At 42.1% G+C, this 22,531-nt stretch overlaps 1 protein-coding gene across 5 annotated transcripts in view; it reads right to left on the bottom strand.

Annotated features, from left to right (window-relative positions):
* Positions 1-22,531, bottom strand: part of carmil3 (capping protein regulator and myosin 1 linker 3) — a 94,826-nt gene that overhangs the window by 22,799 nt on the left and 49,496 nt on the right. For all 5 annotated transcript variants that reach the window (XM_042225453.1, XM_042225454.1, XM_042225456.1 and 2 more), the window contains exons 15-25: positions 22,005-22,081; positions 17,383-17,487; positions 13,130-13,199; positions 12,941-13,022; positions 10,813-10,909; positions 10,661-10,715; positions 8,292-8,464; positions 7,222-7,290; positions 6,741-6,834; positions 2,020-2,118; positions 1,810-1,929 (exon numbers count right to left, since the gene is read on the bottom strand). In XM_042225453.1, coding sequence (XP_042081387.1) covers positions 1,810-1,929; positions 2,020-2,118; positions 6,741-6,834; positions 7,222-7,290; positions 8,292-8,464; positions 10,661-10,715; positions 10,813-10,909; positions 12,941-13,022; positions 13,130-13,199; positions 17,383-17,487; positions 22,005-22,081 — 1,041 coding nt within the window. The remainder of the gene's footprint in view (positions 1-1,809; positions 1,930-2,019; positions 2,119-6,740; positions 6,835-7,221; positions 7,291-8,291; positions 8,465-10,660; positions 10,716-10,812; positions 10,910-12,940; positions 13,023-13,129; positions 13,200-17,382; positions 17,488-22,004; positions 22,082-22,531) is intronic.

Below are 22,531 nucleotides of genomic sequence, written 5' to 3'. Positions count from 1 at the left end.
TACTTTTATTGGTGTTTTCCTGTTCAGACCATGAGCTTCAGCTCTTGTATTTTAATGCACGAATGACTATAAGGAGGCTGCTAAATATGTCTTTGCATCAGTGCACTGTTATGCAGTTAGGCTCTGTAAAGTTTCTCCAGGGAAAAGGGAATGCCTTCTTAGAAGTGGATAATCCTAAACTGCAAACTAATTGGTCACTACAGCAGTTAGGTAAATGTAGTGAAGGACAAAGTACAATATTTCCCACTGCAATAAACTGAACTGGCACACATTCATTAACTAGATGCTTGGCTTTGAACAGTTCTTACCATTGTGGGATTTTTATGATGTAAGGGGGTAATATCCCTAATATGGTCACAGCTCACCATGAAATTTCCAGCTACCGCTTGTCCTGCCTCCATTTTTCACCTGGTGTTCAAATCTTGTGTTTGAGAGGGGCAGCCAGTTAAAAGTAAGCTGTTGCAGTGGGAGACGGCTGAGCAAAAGTGTGGATGACCTGGGAGGTCCACCAATACCCAGAACTTTGAATCATACAATGCTGCAGCACTATGTGAAAGTTTTTAATCAACTCTCATTTTTAACATTTTGTTACTTATGGAAATACATCATATAAGGTAAAAACAGACTTTGTACAATTCTAACGAGCTTTAAAGTCGATAATGAAGTGGCCACCTTTATTCTTCAACAAACCCTGAACTCTCCAAGGCAGCTGTTTTTGTAATTTCTAGTCCTCAGAAATAGTTCTCCAGGCTTACTGAAGGACATTCAAAGCTCTTCTTTGGATGTTAGCTGCCTTCTGTTCTGTTCTCTGTCAATACAATACCACACTTCAGTAGTGTTGAGGTCTGGGCTCTGGGGAACAATCCAGTGTTTTTCCATCCAGGTATGCTTTTACTGGATTGGCAGATGGTATTGTGTGGTGGACCATAACCTGACAATACATTTCTACATTTATAATTCCATCAATTTTGACAAGATCTGCAACACCACTGGCTGAAATGCAGCCCTAAACCATGACTGAGCCTACACCCTGTTTTACAAATGGCTGTAGACACTCACTGTTGGAGCTTTCTTCTGACATTCTTTGGATTCATCTCTCCATAAGAACTGTTGACAGAAATTATCAGTCCAGTTCTTGTATAATTTGCCTTAAGTCAGCCTTTTTTTCCCAGTTATCCTTCCCGAGATTTCGACTACAGCAGAAGGATCAGCTGAAGGACCAGATGCATCGCTTACGTTTTGTCAGATCTTTGCTGGATTTTATCCCTGTTACTTTAAGACGTGACTTTCAGATGGCATTCATCTGTTGTAAATCATTCTTTACGTCTTTTACTTTTTCTAAGAACATGCACACCATGCTGGGATATGCTACGTTTTGGACGAATACGGTACTTCTTTAGGGAATCACCTTGTTGGTGCAAAAAATATTAAATGTGTCATATTTGGCATTTTTCACAGACTTTACTAAAGAAATGGGAATAAATGATGTGTTCTTGTGAAAGGCTTTTAGCAACAAAATGTCTGAAGATATAGTTTAAAACATGTTTTTTGCTAAGTTGTGTGTTAAGTAGAGACAGAACGATGGCTCATCCCTTGAGATAGATGTCTTTTTTATGCTTGAGTGATTCACAGGTGAGTGTTAAGTGGCTTCACCAACTATAAAGAAATGAATGCTGGTTCAAGACTCTAAAGTACATGTGGAAGAGTCCAAGATTAAAATACGTAGACACACACACACACACACACACACACACACACACACACACACACACACACACACACACACACACACACACATAACCGACTCACAGCTCTCGAGTTCCTTGCTTCTTTGAGGATCTGTCTAGCCGTCTGGACCTCCTCTCCTTCCTCGCAGCCTTTCAGGACACAAACCTGCTGCTGCACCCGTACACACAGACGCTCCATCACCTGCACACATACACATGTGCAAAAGTGGAGACATACAATTAGACCCAAAACAGAAGTGACTTATTCCTCAGCATGAGCACAGCCACACACCTGTTCAGCTGTGCTGGTGACGAGGCCTTGGTGCAGCCTGAGAGCCTGTTTCTGAGAGAAACGCTGAGTCTGGTTGTTCCTTAGCAGGGCACGCTGGATCTGTACACACACAGCACACGCACGCACACGCACGCACACGCACGCCCACACGCACGCACGACAAACACACATTCTGTGAAACAACAACACACACACACACACACACACACACACACACACACACACACACACAGACACACACACAGAAAACAAACAGGGAGGAAGAGGAGTGGTGATGACAGGTGTTTACAAAGTGCGGTGTGCGGGAGACAGGAGACGAACCCATTTGCATGGTAATAAGGAGACTAGAGAGAGAGGTTTGATCCCTAGAAAAAAAAAAATACGGGACGCCTTTAATCTGTTTTCTTGACTCAGCAGGTGGATGCGTTGACTGCATCATCATCTTAGCATATGTAAAGAAAGATTGAATAAAGAATTGCACAGGGACTCTGAAGGCTCACACGCATTGTCCAAGCTAATAAAGCCTCAAATTAAATTAAAAGCTCTCCTTAGGGAACCGTGTTTGATTAGAACCAGAAAGTCTGCAGGCAACTTAACAGTCAGAAATCCTACAGATATATACACATAGTAATGTGTTAGTAGGGTTGCCAACCGTCCCTTAAAATACGGAATCGTCCCGTATTTAGAAACAAAAGTACACGTCCCGTATTGAGCTAATAAGGGACGCACTTTGTCCCGTAATACAGTGAGAATCAAAAGTAGTCTATAAATGTTTATGGAATTAACGCTTTGTTTGAAAACATAATTCCCAGCCCCTCTCCTGCTTTGTGACCAATGAGCTGACAGCACACTTATGACAATTCGAGTATGACAATTCAGATTACCGCTCATCTCATTGGTCGAGGAAAGGTCGCTTGCGGAGAAAATACCGGAAGACAACAGATGACCACAACAAGAAGCATGGCCAACAGGGAAACAAACGCCGACACTGCGGTGCAAGTCTCGGACGACAGTACACCTAAAGCTGGGCAGACACTGTGCGATTTTTTCAGTCACGTTATTCAGCTCCTGCTCAAACTGCACGATTGACTCGCAGGGGTTAGAAGTTGCGTAGGTCACGATGCAGGTCTCACACTATACCGCCCGATGCTCTGATGCGACCTGAGTGCTCACACTGTGCGTCCATAACATGAAGGTTATAACAGAAAATCTGTCGCCTCCCTCTCTGTCTTTCACTCACACAGACACACCACCACCATCAACTTTGCTAAATTGCTAATGAAAAACATTGATCAGGCAGCTGTGATTGAGCAGCAATGTAAATCCAACTATTTTCACGGTTGTTGTGGTCGTGATAATTTTGTGAGGCCACATCGAAAAGGCTCGGATGAGCTTTCCAAAGTTCTACAAGTTGTGCCTCCATCGCTTGTGTCCAGATCACACGCTGCACTGCCGTGCTGCGCCGTCTTTTTCGCTGACATTTGTGTTTGCGCGTGCGCGAGTGTGAGCAACTGCGGTGAACCACTGATCGGACGTCGTACGTGTAAACTTCTACCCCTCGTATCACACGACTGCACGATTGACAGGAGCCGAATCGTCGCACTCAAAAGTCAAAATGCCTAACCGCACAGTGTCTGCCCAGCATCTAGAGCAGCATGTTTGTTCCCCTCAGAGAAAGGGAAGAATGGGAAAAGGAAAACACCTGGCTGGAAAAAGTTAATATGGGCATGTGCAGTGAATATCAGCGCTATGTGGCCAGAAGTGTGATAATATAATTATTTTGTGTAATAAACAACTGCAAGGATAGATGATTACAACAAATTGATGACTAATACATAAAAGTAATACATAGATGAATAATGATGATGAGTTAAGATGCGTAATCATGGGAACAAGCGGGTTTTCAAACGAGGAGCAGCTGATTAGCATTAGAAAAGCTGAAATAATACCTCAACTGAAGCCAATTGTACTAAATGCACTAAATGTGCACTGTTACAAGAATAGTTTTTCTTTCTATTTTTTCTATTATTTTAAGTTAAGCAGGACAGAGTTCTTTTAAAGAAAGATTTACTTATATTCTCAAAAGTTAAGCATGACAGGCTTCTGTTTAAGAAAGAGACCTGTTTTACTGTGTTAATGTTGTCATTTTGAGCTAAAAATAAATGGCTAAATGATCATTTGTTTCACATGTGTTCATATCACAAAGAATAGAATATGCATCTACTTAAATCAACTTCAAGTCAAATGGTTAAAAAAATAATTTCACACACAAAAAAAGAGCTAGAAAATTCACCACACTGGGAAGGGTGAAGACAACTGGGTTGCCCGGCCCTGGCCACGAGGTGTCCCTTATTTATTTTTCAGGGAGTTGGCAACCCTATGTGTTAGCTTTGTCGAGCCGTATCAGAAATGTACCTTCAGTCACAAGCCTCTGGAGAAGACGGATTTGCTATTGACTGAAAACTGAGCTGTCACGGAAATAGTGTTTGACATGCAATGTACACGGATTTGTTTTGCTACCTGCAGCTTACAAGCTAGCTGATGAGTAGCATTTTATTTAGCAGTGATACTAAGTAACCATTTCAGCAGCTACAATGATTAATGTTTAATTACGGCCAACTCTCCTGCTTAGCACCATTAGCAGCCACACTTTATGAGGATTTGTTTAATGGATTTTATTAGGATGAGCATCCACACAAAAAGACACAGCTGCTAAGAAAGGCCACATTTGCTGTATGTACACTGCCTGTCATTTTTTTTTTGTGTTGCTGTCAGTTAGTTTCATTCTTTGATTGGCAACTTGAAAAAGTTCTCCGATTACAAATACAAGAAACTGAGTCTACAATCAAAATAAGAATCTTGACACGTATGCCTCGACGTGCCGGATTGACAGACAGCAGTCAACGCAAACTGACAACTGGTGCTCGGCTGATCGAAAAGTGAAAACTCTGAATGGGTGTTGATTTTCTTTGTAACATGGAACACAGGTGGACTTTAAATATGTCTTTGTTCCCTGGCAAGAAAAACCTCAACTACAATTCAAGTGGCCTTTACTTGAAGCAACCACATCATAATTGCAAAGACAACCATGCAACTCACTGCCCAGAAACTGTACGTCTGCGAAGAGAGATCTGTCACTTTTTGGCTTTTTTTTTCTCTTTTTCAAAGTAACAGGAAGTGCCAAGAGACTTAGAGAAATGCTGCAGAGCAGATACTCAGAATCAGAGAGAGGAAGAAAATAAATCATCAGAAGAGTTTTAAAAAATCTTGACATTTCGGCATATGGCACGAGTGACAGAGCAAGCTCAAACTCAAAGAACACTTCTGAATGTTGCTGGCAATGACCAGCGTAGAGCAGTATAATAAATTGCATAAATTAACAATTAACTGAATAATGTTGTTGGAATTTTTTAATGTGACCATTACACCCTGCAGCAAAGATGCCCGCCTGGGCTTTTTCTTGCGTTGTTTCTGCCTAAAGACCTCCTGGAGGAACCTCCAGGGCTAAAAAATGAAGCAAACACAAGTTCCAAAGACTGCACTTCCTCAAGCAGGCACTTGGCGTTGCCTCCAAATGAATGGATGTGACTACTGCTTTCTTTATATTTAGTTAAACCACAGACTGTATATGTTTTTATCATGATAATACAAATTTTCATCTAAACAGACAAGGTGTTGCATTTCAAGACAAGTCTGATTTTAATTTGAGAGCATGAGAGCAAACCCTCATGGTTTCTAAAAGTAGAAGCGGTAGACAGAGCTTTCAGCTATCAAGCTCCTCTCCTTTGGAGCTAGAACTCCCAGTTTGCATTCGGGAAAGATACACCTTCCCTACTTTTGAGCTTTTTTGACATAGCTTATAGCCAAAGTTAAATCAGGTGACCATGAACCTTTTTTTTTCTTAATTATGCCGCTACCAGGCAGACTGCTGGAGGACTTCCCATGACAAACCAAGCATTGGTCACTCCCTTTTTTTTTCTTTCCCTGTGTGTTTCTGTGCCACTATTGCCATTTTTGTACAGCGCTGTGTGACCGATTGTCTGTGAAAAGCGCTTAATAAATAAACCTTACTTACTTATTATGTTATAAACTGTCTCCACTATCAATTAGGTTGCATTTTGTCCCCCCCGAAGGAAAACAAGTGGCAGCAGATGCCTGCCTCTCCCTGAGTCTGGCCTATTGGAAGTCTGTTCTTATCAAAAGGGAGTTCTTTCTCCCTCAAGTCGCCGAGTGCATGCTGTAAGGAATTGCCAGATCTTTTGTGATCTCACTCTATATTACCTCACAATATAAAGCACTGTAATATCACCTTTTTGGGGAACTATATAAATAAAAGTGAACTGAATTAAGTCTTTAAATCCTTTAAACTGAACCTGCAATACATGGATGCAATATGAATATGACACAGACAGAACTACGTTAGCAGTTACAGACATCTGGAATCTCTATCACAGATTGCAAACCTAACTCTCAGAAGGACTCTGGCAGTATTAGAAAAGTCATTCTCATGTCACAACATATCATACAGACATCAACATAATCATCTCTGGGAACGTTCACATTTAATCATCACTTCTAACGCACGAGTAAATGAAAGCCATTCATCAGACCCACGCCTCAGTGTGCCTCTTATTACCAGGCTCTTATTAACCATCTGTGTCTTGCAACATGGTGCAGCAAATTTAGCAAACCACAGGCTAAAGAAAAGAAGTCCTCCTCACCTTGGTCAGGGCTTGGTCGGTCTTCTCTGGGGCGCTGCGGTGCGCTTGAGTGACATCGCTGAGGGGCAGGGGCATGTATTGCAAGGTAAAGTTGCTGTTTGTTGCAGAGCGAAGGAAGACAAAGAGGGGCAGATAGAAAGACAACATTACCCTGGCAATAATAAACTGGAGAAACTGATGTTAACAAGAACAAACAGGAAATGCCCGGGGCACTTATAACAGCTGTCTGCAATTCCCTAATACGCAAATACACCCACACACCCTTGTACCCACAGACAGAGATGCGCGGGTACAAACTTCACGCCCACACTTATTTGACTGGCACACACGTCAAGAGAATGATGAAACATTCTGTAATCGCTAACATCACGCAGAGATAGTTATCTGCCTTTCATATGGGTGTGTGAGTGATGCGTTTCATGTGTGTGTGCGTCCGCCCTCTTCAAAAGGATGTTGGTGTGCTGCGTTGCGTTCGTCTTACTGCTCCAACGCTCTCGCCACATCTTGGAAGCCTGTCGCCGTGGTGTTGTTGCGATCCCACGTCACACTCCTGAGAGGGATTAAAGCAGCGGGAAATGGGGTAAGACCAGCACCGAGAGGAGGGAAAAGGAGAAGAGGATCGGTTGCTTTCTAAAGTGCCTAATCCACATTAAAATCTCACACAGATACATCAAAGTGACAGTACTTCTTTAACCACGCAGGACAGACATAAATATTAAGATATTCGTCAGAGCTTTCTTTTAGCTAGGTGTATGGTATCCCAACATTAGAGATGCATGAACAACTGCCGTGCCGCTAATGAGCTTCTGTTATTTCGCAGAGCAGAATTTCCACCTACACCCGACACCGACGAGCTCCTGTTTTTAATACATCACTCATTTTCAGCTCATCTTTCCTTTCATCCATCCTCCTCCTCAATCCCCCCCCCCGACTTGGTTTGCCCTAGAAATTCAATCAGCAAAAACCCAGACCTATCTCTTTAGGTGGTCTCCCTCTCCGATCTCTTCGTAACTTTCACATCCAACCTTTCCCAACACACACACAGTACTACTCCACCCCCACCCCACAACCCCAGTCTTCAAGGAGGCTTCTGGCCTCCTTTGCCCTTTCTCAATATTTTATTGACTCCTGTTACAACTCTAAAGTCAAACATACCTCCGAACATGAAGTGTTATTCGCTGTGTTGTTAAGGGTGGTGCTGTAAAAGCTATGTCTGAAAGGCCCCCTCCCACTAATTCATCTCTCCAGTTTGTAACATCCCTCAGGCTACTCAGTATTAGGTCCGGTCCTAATACCCCCCCACCCTTCTTATCTCCTACATGCCACTCCACCCCCTCCCATCTTTGAAACGCCACCTTCAACTCACTGTTCATAGAAACTTCACTGTATCCCCTCCCTAAGCCTAACATATTAATTTTCTTTCTTTAATCTGCTCTCTATAGCATCTTCTCCAGACATGCCCCTCCTACGTATGAGGGTCTCTGATCTGCACTGAAATCCCCTCTTTTCTTCATCTTAATCGTCCATTACTGCTGTAACGCACACACCCACCTAAGTGTTGTGTTAATCTGCAGAGCTTTGCTGAGCATCTTGGCCCCAGAGTCCTCCAGGAGGTTGCCGCTCAGGTCCACCTTCCGTAAGCAAGCGTTGGAGCCCAGGGCGTTGACCAGCACTGTGCCCCGCTGCCGAAGCCTCGAGTCAGCCAGCGAGAGGGACTGCAGGGCCTGGAGGATGCCAGGGGAGCAGGGCGTAACCAATACGGAAGCATATTTGAAAATCAGATTATTTATTTTTTTTATAGAGGGCAATTATATGTGAGAAGCACCACCTATGTTTAAATGATAAAAGAAACATCCGCCTAAAGCAAGAAGTTATTACTTCCAATTTCGTCCATACTCCATCTATGGATTTATCAGGTTCATTAATTATTACAATTAATAATGAAAGAACATGGTTGAAAATCAGATCAGATTTCATTTCAAACCCTCATTCATTATTAATTGTAGTTTTGCTGTTTTACTCGTTAGGACTTTGAAATGCACGCTGAACTAATTTGATTGTTAACACTCCTTTAAATGATGTTGCTGATGTACAAATTGGACATATTTTCTGTTAAAAAAAGGTTTGAAAAGGGCTCTACTGAAGGTTTTTGCCTGTCTCTGCTTAAACGACTCTGTAAACACATTTTTGAATATTCCTTATGCACACAAAGATTTCCAGCCATGCACAGTCTCCTGTGGTTAACTCTCCTGGACCTGGCTAGGATTGTAAGAACCATCTACAATATTTTGAAGAATACTCATTCGTTTTCTAGGAAAGAGTTAGATGTGAAGGTCGATGCTTTTCTCATGTCTCTATGTTAAACATAAACCTGGAGCAAGCAGTTTTTTGGGGGGGGTTAAAAAATAATTCAATGCAGGAGAAAATGGATTACATTTTTACAGCTTAAAAAAAACAAGAATGAGGTTCCAGTTAGTTTTATACGTTTTTGTAGAACTTGTAATATTGCCTCTGCACACCAGCACAGTGGATTTTAGATCGAACAATCAAGATGAATATTTCCTTGCTTTGAGTTTGGTTTGCTTTTGCAGTGTGCTTTTGTGCCAGTATCGTACTTTTGCAGTACGAATTACTGTCCAAGTTTTGCAGCATTTGAGTTTTTTGAACAGAGAGTTTAGCCCTGTACATGTGAGAATTCACCTGTGACCCAGTTCCACTGTATGCCCATACCATAACACTGCCTCCACCATGTTTGACAGACAATATCGTATGCTACAAGTCAAGTTTTTTTTGGTCCTTCTTCATATTTTTCTCTTGCAATCTTTTAAGTTCAGGTTGATCTTAATTTCATCTATGCAAATACTTTTTTCCAGTAGTGTGCAGGCGCTCTTAGATGGTTTCTGGCAGAGTCTAGTGGGGTCTTCGTGCTCTTGAGCGTAACCAGTGGTTTGCACTTTTTGTAAACCGTCTGCATTTCCATTCTTGATGGCAGACCTTGACAGTGACACTCCTACCTCTGTGGGACTGTTCCTGACTTGATGTTGGGCAATTGTCCAGTTAGGTTTGAGCAAAAATGGAGGACTGTGTATAAAAATTGCTGCAGTTCCAAAACAGTTTATGCTACACTTTTGTTAAACCCCTTGAATTAAAGCTGAAAATCTGCACTTCAATCACATGTTGACCGATTCCTTTAAAATCCACACTCCTGGTGTACAGACTATGAAACAAACTGTTTCCTTATCCCTACTGATAGCAGTCTTATGCATTCTGAATCATCTTCATTTCATTTAGTCTGTTGAGAGTTTTCTTTTTTCTCACGTTTGAGGCTAGAAGCCTTTTATGACTCATACTAGAGCGTTAACATGGTACTAACACTAATGCCAACAGTCTGCAGGGGACACTCACAGATTGTTTTGATGCTTGTGTTTTCAACACTTAATGTGTGAGCTGACTATGGCTGACCTCTGATAAAGTGCCTGTGTAATTCCTTTAAATGTGCACATTTACAACCGCCTGTGCCAGTGTTGGTGCGCTTTCATACAAGCATCAGTCCATGTTCGCTTCTGGAGCATCGTTGTGAACTATCACCATCAACAGTGGTAAATAATTGAGTAAGCTACTTGTCATGCTGAATTTGCGCAGCAGAGAGAGCCTCGGGAGCCCCGCGTACAAACTGAGACCAAATGAATCATTCGTCTGGCTCGTAGACAGCGTGGCTCGTGTACATGTTTATACCTTGCGCGTGTGGCAGGTGGGAGATGGAGCTTAAGACTGCACGAATGAGGATACAAGAATTAAACTGTGACAAGCGAGGGTTTGTGCGCGCAGTGACAAATCTCGGAGGTCCGCGTGGGCGTGCATCTGAGCATGACACCACAGAGAATTTGTGCACGCACAATATGTTACATAATCAAACTCACACACTCTTCTTCTTGCACCAAATGAACTAGTTTCTGCAGAATTTCATCCAGCACCCTGAGGAGGCAGAAACAAGAGGGAAAGCATTCATCATCTGCATCATCTCCACAAACCATCTGCACACAGCTGCTTCCCCCCCCCGCGCAGTCCATACCTGCCCTTGATGTTGAAGTTCTTCCCCAGCATCAGGTGTTTGAGGGAGGGATGCCGGGAGAACGCTGGGATGACAGCCAGCAAGTCAGCATCCAAACCTACACACACACACACACACACACACAAACAGAAGACAACACACATCATTGGAGTACGAGCGCAACGCCAGCAGTGGTACGCTCAGTGGAGCTTATGTGAAAACTCATTCAAAGTAGACCTTTAATTACATCCTAGTACGTGCCAATAAAAAAGTAGAAACACGCCTGAAACTTCAAGTTATTCTGGACCATAAATAGGCAATCCATTAACTGGTATAAAGGACCGAACAAGTCGTATTTTATTACATAAAATTGAGTATTACTGGGCCGTTATACCAGTGACTCATGATTTGCTGAGCCAGGTGCTAACATTTCTGGCCCTCAAAGCTCCATTTTTCCCTCTCTCTCTCTCATAGTCCATTTTGGAACAAAATCTCACTGCCCACTGAAATTCCAAAATACTCCCAATTAAACCTCCTCCTTCTCACACCCACTCACCTTTTCAAAAGCTCAAGGATAGAGGATGCTGCTAAATGGAAGCGGTTACCATGGCAAGATATTTCAGAGTAAAATGCCTCATTCAGGGATCAAAAATATCTGCGGGTTAAATAAACTCCAGCGCTCACAGTGAAGTGCATTCATTTTACGAAAGCTTGCTGTGACACATTCGAGGAGGGTGGGTGACGGAAGCTGCTTGCAGCTAATGTTTCAGGTATTATTAGCGTCTCTGTTATAATACTATAACTAGATTACTGGCTGTTTGGGAAACGAGCTGGTCAGCGGTCAGCAGGGTAGGTGGTAAAAACAGTCCAATATATATTTTTAGTTCTAGTTTTTACCCATTACAACGTCACAGGATTCATTGGTTAAGTGTCAGATTTTTTACTGAAACTTGAAGGTGAAGAACAGCCCTGTAAAATTTGAAAATATATCAAACTAAATATGGACATGCATCATGAACAGAACTACACTTTGCAGTAGTTCTAGTCAACACAATCAATAGCAGATTTTTAGGCATCAAGTAGTTTATGGTATTTATTTAAAGACAATTTAATTGGACTGCATAAATAATGGTCTTTCGATAACTCCCACAAACAGGACTAAGATTAGGCAAGAATCAAAACATGCCTTTGTTGGTATGTTAACACAGTGATTCAAATTCACACATACATTTGCATCATCAGTGGTATGATGCAGCAGGTCTTTGTTCACTATGCTCAGCTGGTAATCAGGTCTTGAATGTAAAGACAAAAATCTGGTGTCACCATGAATGATTACATCATTGTTGAACTATGAAGAAATACATTAGTTCAGCCACTAAACTCACACAGATAAGGGGACTGGAATCAGCTTCTTTATTCATGCTTCAAAATCTCATTCTCATTTTATCAGTCATGCTAGTAGACTAGTAAATTCTAATCGCATTCATGTGGGTGTGCACTGCCGTGTCTCTTTTATACATTTAACCTTTTCATATTTTCCCATAGTTTCATTTTTCTTTGTAAAAACAGCTACTTTGTTGCCAGAACACTTTTCCATCACTAGGATGGGTCAGAAGATGCCAACGGCAGCCTGTGAACATGCAGGGGTTTAGTTAGCGAGCCGATAACCAGCTCCGTGTGACCACTTATTCTGATCGCCACAGGGAGGGTAAGTGAGTCCAGATAACAGTAGGACACCCTGGGTATGATGAACTCTCTTCATAGTGCAGGCCTCTGGTTGTTGTGTTTGTGGCATTTCAAGTACAAGTGCTGCCAACAGTGAAGCTGCAGATTCACCTCAAACTATCCGATGTCAACACTCACAGCTGAAGGGTGCTTCTCCCAGCTCTACTTACATTTTCATTTACTGGTTGTTATAAAATGCAGACAGATAGATCAGGAAATAACCAATATCAACCAACAGTACTGGCCCACCGATAAATCAGCCAGGCTCTAGGGACTGAGACTGGTTCACTAGTTTAGTTTAAAAGAAAGCCATTCAATTTAAAAGCTGATGGAGTCAAAACCATAATGGCGTAGTCTATACGATTTACAGCTACCCAACACACATACAACAACCCCTGTAAGTGCATCCCTTGTGGGTTCTTACCATTATCAGAGATATCTAAAGTCCCCACGCATGAAACTCGAGGAAACAGCTCCTGAATCACCCCGGCACCTGCTGACCTCAACTGTGGAAGGCAGACAGAGAGGAGCAGAGCATGATGGGATAGCCACAGGAGGTAATATATGAAGATGATGAGTGGATACACCCTGAGTACAGACCGACAGAGCGTACCTCACAGCTGCTGATGTCCAGGTGTAAATCAGTGATATGAGGGTTATTGGACAAACCGAGGAACAGCGCCCTGAAGGAAAACAGAGGTAGGACGGGATGGGAAAGAGAGCGAGAGAGAGGAAATACAGATTAATCGTGAAGCAGATATAGAAAAAGGGGTACAAAAATGATAGTTAGATAAGAGGAAATGTTGAGAAACAGAGGTCAATTGAGGCACAAAGATGAGCAAAAACCACATTGGAAAAGAAAAATAAATAAAAATCAGTTCCACTTAAATCCAATCGCCTTTCTCCCTCTAACAACCCCCCTCCTGCCCCACATTCTCCTCTGCACACCTAAAAGTTTAAGAACCATCTTAAAGGATTTAGAGAAAAGTAGCTTAAATATAAGATTCATAGCTCACTAAGTTGGCAACAGAAATTACCTCAAAAACCTTCAAGTTTTATTCAGAAGTGGCCGATTGTAGCGACTGTACATTTACACAAGCCCAGCTGGATGCGGGGAAAAAAATACATTTGCACATCAAGGCTCCGCTGGAGGTTGTTCTTGTGCAATGAATACACATTTAAGAGTTATGCACCATGAGGAGGTAATGAGGAAAAGTGCTAAGTGGGGAGTCTGCTCCATCCATTTTGGCAGGGATCCATCACGCAGCGCGCAATCATCCCAATTGCTGGCATTTTGCTTTGTTTTCTCTGCTATTGATTGTGTTCAGCAGGCTATACGCCTAGCAGAGAAACTGTAATATTGCAAAACTCAATTTATCCCCGTTGGGAAACTCCTTTTTTTTTGTTGCTTGGCTGCTTTATGAGCTGGTTTAGCTACAGATCTCCTGAAGCTGGTGGGCATAGAGTCCTCCACAAAGACACGTCAGCACAGTGGAAGCTGGCCAACACGGGGGCTTCAGTCTGTGTCAACTGATTGAAGGCCAGTCAACTAACGGAACAGTGAACTGGCTCCACTGTCAAGGAAAAGCATTTGAAGCCTAATGTGCACCTTGATGATTAACTCTCACTGGTGGTTTGGATGCAAACCACACTCCATATGGCATAAGCTATTTTTGTACTGAAACAATGATGACAGAAAAATGGCAACCTTGTTTGCTGGGCGGTTTTTGCTTTAAATTAGGACAGGTTAGGGTATTATCCTCCTCCTATCAAGGCCTCTGCATGCATTAAAGTTAGAGTACAGGAATAGGAATGCAGAAATAATGCATTGGGTGGGGGGTGGGGGGGTGGGGGCTCTCCCATTTCTACGAGTCTCCTCTTGGATGGAAAACCAAAAAGCCTTCAGCAGTCTTCCTCCTTGAGTTCAGTTTATACAGTGTTTTGAAACTAAAGCAGCTTACAGCATCATGAGTGGATACATTTTTAGCTGGAGTGGCCCCAGTGGGAATTCATTCTTCAGCACTCGCAGTCAAAACTGCCAGTGACACCCTGAACAAGGTTAGGAGTTAAAAATAACAAGATGCGCGAGTTTGTCTTATAACCCACATATATCATCAACCTCCACTGAAGCTAAACAGAATATGAGTTCTGGCTGTACCCGCAAAGTTTCCATTCATCACTATTCTCCCGCAAAAGTAAAAAATGTACCTGATCGCACAGCTGCTCAGCAGGTAGTCTGAGGGGGAAATGCTGCGTCCAATATCATAAAGAAAGAAACGTGTCTCCCTCAAGTCCGCGTTTGCTCACTTAAGGCGTTTCATCCCGTAATTGGATTATTTTGCAGATTTCATTACTCCTACTGTGCATGAAATTTGTAGTAGAAATGCTGGGAGACATCATCCAAAAAATTATTAAAGTGAGGTTTTTTAAAGCAACAGATTCGCTTAATTCATAATTCCAAGCCTACTGTAATATTTCTATTTTCAAAAAGGACTTTAAACTTATCTTGTAGGAGTAAGTGGCTTCTCCAAATTTCAGTCATAAAGTATGTAGGAGGCAAAGGAACACACTTTCTCCAGCGTCTCCTTAGCAGGTAATTTATAGCTTTTTTTCCTCTAATAATACTAGCATAATATTTCAGTAGCTGCTTGATGTCTATATTAGCGCATCCTGTTGGCATCTTGGCATTTATTACAGGATATTTTGCCAAGTCAGTATATGCATCACGTCTAGAGATTTCCCAAATGAAGTGGAAGAGAATCAGATGCCAGTTGGCTGTCACAAATGATGATATACAGGTCAAAGCTAAACATATAGTCAGCAGAATATTTATACTGTAGCCACATCAAGAAGACCCAGAGTATCAATACATAATTAGAATACAAAACTAACAGTAGTTAGGTCGGGACCACAAGAGTCTAAAGATGATTGATATTTCTATCTGCAGTAATTTATATTTGACAGTGTGGGGCCTTTTGTGGGATAGCAGCAGCAAACCTAGCACATTACAGAGCAGACACCAATGACAGCAAGTATGAGACTGATCAAGTTAGACACAGCATGAAAGGCAAAGCAGGAATGGTGGGTTGCCAAGCTGCTTGCACCTCCACAGCAACTGTGGGCAGGCTAGAGCATTTTGAGTAGCACAACCTATATGAGCTCTAACAGGATGGCAGCAGAGTTCGACTGACAGTCTTATGAGCTAAAGCAAAGCCCAACCCAATTTTGTTTAGAACTCCATTTAGGGTGTGCGCTAATTTCATAACAATACTCCTTTGTATGACTCCCTGAATGAAACTGTAATTAAACCTGAAGACTGATGACAAAAAAGTCAATTTCTTGTGACTGGTTTTGTCATAATGTCACATCATAAAGACAGATTCTAATTTGGCTTATCAGACATATGCACCCCTAATTATCATGGGTTGGTCCTGATGACAGCATACAATTACCAGTTTACTGCCAGACACTGAGCTTGAGCATATTCTTTGACCCTCTTTATATGTAGACTTAACATGCCAGTTAGTAATATATAGTGCTTTGGTACCTTTATGGCAACTGTGCCCAGCGCTGACTTTGATCTATGTGTCATAAGAGAAAGACCTCTCTCTTCACAGGTCACTTCTTCTGTCAGAACTATGAGCATCTTCACAGAGCAACTTTTGAAAGGTTGTTTTGATGCATTTTTCTGACTGACTTGTTTATTTGGCATTTTTCTCCTTTATCTATATCTGGAAACAGGTTTGTGACTCTTGGGGATTATATCTTGTTTTTTTCACCATCAAATAAACTTTAGTCTTTTGTGCCATATGGAAATACAATGTAATGAGCCAAGGTCCAGTAACACATAACAATACATACAAAAGATCCTGAAGTACTGTGCAAAAGCAACAGGGTTTTTTTCCTCCCGCCGGATGTTGCTTGATTTTAAGTCATTTTCAATCCTCGCCATTTACAGAGGAATGGGTTTTATTTTTTTTATTTATTTATTTTTTCTTAAGCAACTTAACGCTGATGTATGAATCATGATCAGAAACTGTGTCAGTGGAAGGGTGGCTGTCAAGAAGCCAAGGAAAGGAAATGAGAAGAAAAGGCTGAGGTATCCCAAATTGCACAAGACATGGACTGAAAATCACTGGCAACCAGTCTTATAAAGTCATTAACGCAAATATGGTTCAAATCCTTGTCAATATATGGAGGGGCTCAGGTGAAGGTTACAACAGTGGATGTCTACAGCCGTCTGTAAAACACAGTGGAGGCTCTGTCACAGTTTTGCACTGCATTTTGGCCAGTGGTGTCAGCGACCTTGTTAAAATTTACTGAATAACAAACACAAAAAAGTACCATTAGATTTTGATACACCATGCAGCAACATCTGGAACATGTCTGATTGGCGACAGCTTCAGTTTTCAGCATGACAATGATCCTAAACAGCCAATGCAGTAAAAACATACATGGATAGAAAAACACCATCAGTCTTGGATTGGCCTCCAAAGAGTCTGGACCTCAACATTATTGAAGCAGTGTGGGATCATCTTGACAGAGATGAGAACAAAAGGCAGCCAACATCCAAAGAAGAGTACTGAATGTCCTTCAAGAAGCCTGGAGACTGTTTAAAGCAACTGTGTTAAGGAATAAAGGTGGTTATACCAAACATTGACTTTCAGGCTTGTTAGAATTGTACAAACTGTTTTTGCCTTATATACTTATGTCCATGTACGCCTCCACATGTTTAAATTAAATTGTTGTACTTCTTTCCCATTTTCCTCATATACATAAATGATGGGTGGCTCAAGACTTTTGCACAGCACTTCCAATTTCCAGTTTGATTTTCCCTGAAAATCCATGCGTTTCACAGCGACTCACCTCATCGAATCAGGGGGGACCTTCATAGAGGCCAGGCTGACATGTGTGAGGCTGAATGCTGAGCTGAAGAACTGACGGAAAGTTGGCAGAGAATCTCTGGCTTTTCTGGAAAAAGGACAGTACAGAAAAAACAGGAAGATTTTAAAACAGAGGGGGAGAGGAGCACCGAGGAGAGCATTTAAGTTAAATCTTAATCAGGCAGACCGAAAAATAGGATGACACTGATCTATAACAAGAGCGAGGATGACAGGAGGACTTGATACGCTCATAAAGAGTGACAGAGAATTTGCAGTAGACAAGCAGAGCAATGACAGGGGGGGGGAACAAGGGAGGGAAGAGAGCCAGAAGAAGGCTGAAGCAAAAAAGATGCTCGCTGCGACATTTGGGTCAGTATTATATCAACCTGACAGCATGAAAAGGTGAAGTCGGCATTAATTACTGCCATCACTTAAAAGGTAACATGGACCTATTATCTAACCATCTGCCTGACATATACAGCACATTAGCCCGTCATCATAGGAAGCATAGAGAATAAGTCTCCATGTATGAACAACATTCCTCTGAGTCAGAGCAGGGACTGTACTCGGCATTCATGGAATGAAAATAGTGTACCGTTTCCGATCTGTTTAGCACTTGTCAAAGCTGTCAATCTGCCGTTCCAGCCCCCGCGCTGTACACATAATTCACCACAGGGGAGGATGAGGATGAGGAAGGGAGGCTAGAGGAGGAATGATAAAGTTATGAGTGGCGAGGAGGAGGAGGAGGAGGAGAGAGTGAGGGGAAGGATGAATTCATCTTGCAGAAAGATGAAGTTTGTTTTTCTTGGAAAGATTACCTGCTATTGCTTTTCAGGCGGCTGATATGTTGTTTACTTGTGCAGCACAAAACTCTTTTTTTTAGCTTCTACCTGATAAATGAGTATTGCTGTCACTGATGAGGCACTTTGAAAGCAAACTCATGAGAAGTAAAATTTACCTCATAGTTCACTAGTCAAAAAAACCCCTATATATAGAGAGATAGACAATCTTTCATACTTGACATGAAAAGCACAGCTGCGGCTGATTTCATTAACAATTCTATGAAAGCAGCCACCAGGGATTTGAACTACATTCAGTCCCTCCCACCTGAAACCCAGTGTATTTTATGAAGCACATAGGCACAGGCATGCATGTTGCATTTTGAAATGCTGAGGGTGAAGAACATTTTTTTTAACCAAAATCAATGTCATACCCACTCCCAGTACTACAGTTTAAAACCAAAGTTTTATCTCAGCATGATTTTTTTTTTTTTGACCAGCTTTGAACATCGATATGTCCTTGTCCACTAGAATAGTCCCTGAGCAACAGATCCACAGTTAGAAGTGCTCAGCCGTCTCTACAGACTGTGTAGAAATGCCATGGAGACTATCCAACACATAGTAGCAGGATGTAAGATTCAAGCTGGAAACGCATACATTTGGAAGCACAACCTAGTGACTGTGATAGGCTACAGGAACATCTGCGCCGCATATGGACTAGAAGTCCCCAAGTCCCGATGTGAAATCCCACCAAAGGTGGTTGAGAACAACAGGGCTGAGGTCCTGTGGGAGTTCCAGTTCCAGACAGACAAGCAGCCAACCAACCAGACATAGAGGTGGTTGACATGGAAGATTAGAAAAAAGTTGTGACAGATGTGGCAATCCCAGCAGATAGCAACATCAGGAAGAAGAAGCACGAGAAAATAGAGTACTAGGAGTACAAGGAGCTAAAGAAACAACTGGAGCAGATTTGAAAAGTAAAATCCAAACAGGTCCCACTGGTAACAAAAGCAGTATGAACTATAACATCAGAGATCTCCATCCAGAAGAGCATAGTCCTAATTAGCAGAACCCCCAAACTCCAAGGACTCTGTTAGAGCACCCAAGCTTGAGAAGAACAGACAAACTACCACCCAGGGGTGATGGTGGAGTTATATATACCATATGTTCAGAGTCCCTGATCTATCCTGACTGCAGAATTGATGATTCACCAAATTATTGTTGGTTTAATATGACAGCAAACTACAATAAAAGGCTTATTCCTTACTTTAACAGTTTAATCATACATATCATAATCATTTAAGGTTCGTCTTTTCCAATGATGCTTTAGCACCTTATTGTAATGGCTTCCTTAAGCTCGATCAACACTTTGACTCCGTTATCTGAATGAAGCCATTTCAGAAACACAGTCACACTTTCAAACAAGTCCTTCAAACTTCATCAACACTTTGTCAACCTTACTTTCCAACATCCAGAAACACAAATTACTTTTAGTGTTTCCTCTTCCACTGACACTTCAGCTTGAAAATATGTCAGGCCTAGGCAGCTGCTACGTCAGTCTCAGAGAGCAGGGCGTTAAAAGATTCATGTTAAAAAAATTGTCTGGAAAGCTGGGGAAGGAAGCGTTTTGTGGAAGTCCCCTCAAAGCATCTCCAACAGCAAGTGCAAACTTAGCCACGGTTATGAAAACTGCACAAACACGCCAGAACTAAAGAGAGACATCACCTGTCTTTAGAAATACACCCTGTAATGCTGCACCAGCACCCCAAAATAGCCTAAAAGGGAAAGCTGCTCTGCACTCTCCTCTCCTCTGATTGCTGAGACAATTTTGTCATGTGTTTGGCACAGCTGCTTCACAGATATGAGCGCAGTAATTTGACTGGCTGGGAATATAATGAATAATCACTACACCCTTCCAATTTCTGTTCCACTTCAACAAATTCCTGTGTGCATATTGCAGCGTGAGCCCGAGCCCTTATTGTCCTTGTGCACACGACCCAGTGCTTCACACTGACTGTTATGACTGTCTATTAGAATATAATTTAGCAACTTGCCACGCTGGCCTTGAGAAATTTGACCGGGACACATTTAACTTTTAACGGGCGCTCATTTTAAAAGTGGCGTACGCACACGGGCGGAAGTAAACGTGCCCAACTGTGGCGTCTGAATTCCCATTAGGCAAATGCATGGTTGACAGAGTACAGTAACCTGTTTTAGAACATTCGCCCCATGCAGACAAAACCAAGTTAACTTGGCTATAAGATTAAACTGCATGGCGAGAGAGGAAATGAGAAAGGGAAAATGTGAGATAAAGAGGGGGAAAAAGTAGGAGAAAATGAAGTTGTGAGGGATTAAAAAAAAGAGGAAAAGGTCACAAGGAAAAAGAAAAAAGAAAAAAGAAGATAAAGACATTGAGGAAGACAGTAGTGAGAGAAACCCCGGCAGCTGCACTACAATCACAAGTCGCTCCTTTTCAGATAACCTCCCAGTGTGTGTAACAGCAGCTCTCCTTTGACCCATTTGTAACGATTAGCATATAGCCCGTCAAAGCTGCACGCATACAGAATGGCTTCTGTCACATAAGCAGATACGGTGTCACTGTCTCTCTCATGAAACACTCTCCAGAGAGCTCTATCAGCAACTTGTAACCGTGCCTGCACGTCTGTGTGGCAGCATCTTCCTAGACTCCTCATTGTTAGTCAAAAGTGACCACATCTGTATGTGTGCAAAGGGTAAAGGAGTGGTCTGAGGCAGCCCGCTCCATATTCATGAGCAGCAGTCAGGTGGTCGGTTCTTATCAAGTCGGTTCAGTTTCGTGCCTTCGTGTCGTTACGGCAACACAGCAGCCATCCGACCGGCAGCACCGAGCCAGCGTGCATTTAATACCACAAGAGCAGCAGGAGGACTGCAACTAGGAACTACAAACACAGGAAGAATGTGATGAGAAAGAGCAAAGGTAAAGATGATAAAATGTGTAGAAGGAGGTAGAGCGATAAGGATACAGGGAAGGAAGAGTGGGGCGTATAAGTTGAGAATGATGAGGAAGGAAAGGAGAGAGGTATAAATGAGGGAAGAAGAGTTATGAAAAAGGGAACGATAAAAAGCAGAAAGAAAAGACTGATGGAGAATAGATGCCATAAGTAAAAGGAAGGGGAGAAAGGAAGACAGGTGCAAAAAAAAAAAAAGATGGATAGAGAGATAGAGTAGATAAAAGTAGACACGGATAGGGGAAAAGAAGGAGGCATGGGAGCCTGGGGATTGGAACAATAATTCCCGTCTAAAATTAGTCTCATTTTTCACCAACTTCTTTCTCTGTAATTCTGTAATGTAATATGCTGAGCAGGGAAGCTCCCAGGCTCCTGTGGGACATGACATGATGAGAGCCGGAACGGCTTCTGCCTGCTAGTGAAGATAACAAACACACACAGGGTTCAACCGCACACAACACGCACGCCAAAAACAACAACAACCCAAGCACTGTTGGGCATGCATACAAGTGCTTGACAGACAGAAAACCTGTTAGCAAACAGAGACATGTGTACATTAAAGGAAGCTGGAAACATTCGGCACACACAGATGCAGCGAGGCAGAATAAATGAGGGATGCGATGTGAGCTTGTATGCTAATTCTATCAGCGAGGTCCAGGGCTAAACGCTAATCTACGGGAAATAAATGATGATGCTCGCTCTCCTCTGTGCCTCCTGACTGGAAAATTTCCAGAGCTGTTTGGCTGAGTCATATTAAGCAAACTGATATATATATTTATATATTTATATTCAAATAAAAATAGCCTAAACTGGGATTTACACTTGAGGTGAATGCCCACCTGTGAGAGAAGGAGTTCTTGGAGAGATTCAGGTAGGAGAGGTCAGCGCAGCAGCCTCGCAGCAAGGCCCCAAACAACTGGCAGAGAAACAGAGAGATAAATGGGAGGTGTCATGTTCACTATGGTGAACACGATTGTGTTGTATAACAGTTATTTTGGCTCTTGAGTATTGAAAAAACAGTTATAGCACAAATTAAAGCTGACACAAAAGCAATGTGAAGACTCTTGAGTAAATATATATTTTGAAGTATAAAGACAGCCTTGCTTGAAATTGAAAAATAGAATTTAGCAGAAGCTCTGCATGTTGTAAAAAAGGACAAGTACAACGAGATACGACAGGCGGTCAAATCAGGACAAAAAGCAGTCTCGTTTCGGGATTTATTTGATCCTTTCTGTGCCATATGGCTTGACTTTCCACAGAATAATGCAGCGTTTGTCATTAACTTTCTACAACTGCAAACAGGCGCATTTAGCATCTGCTGCATGTGATTTTCCAAGAAATATGACATCGTCAGAAATCAGTGCTG

This window comes from Haplochromis burtoni, unplaced genomic scaffold, assembly GCF_018398535.1.
Source record: "Haplochromis burtoni strain Fernald_Lab_line unplaced genomic scaffold, NCSU_Asbu1 Contig_172, whole genome shotgun sequence".
Lineage (NCBI taxonomy): Eukaryota > Metazoa > Chordata > Actinopteri > Cichliformes > Cichlidae > Haplochromis > Haplochromis burtoni.
The sequence above is the reverse complement of the archived record's forward strand: the minus strand, read 5'-3'. Positions and strand labels throughout refer to the sequence as shown.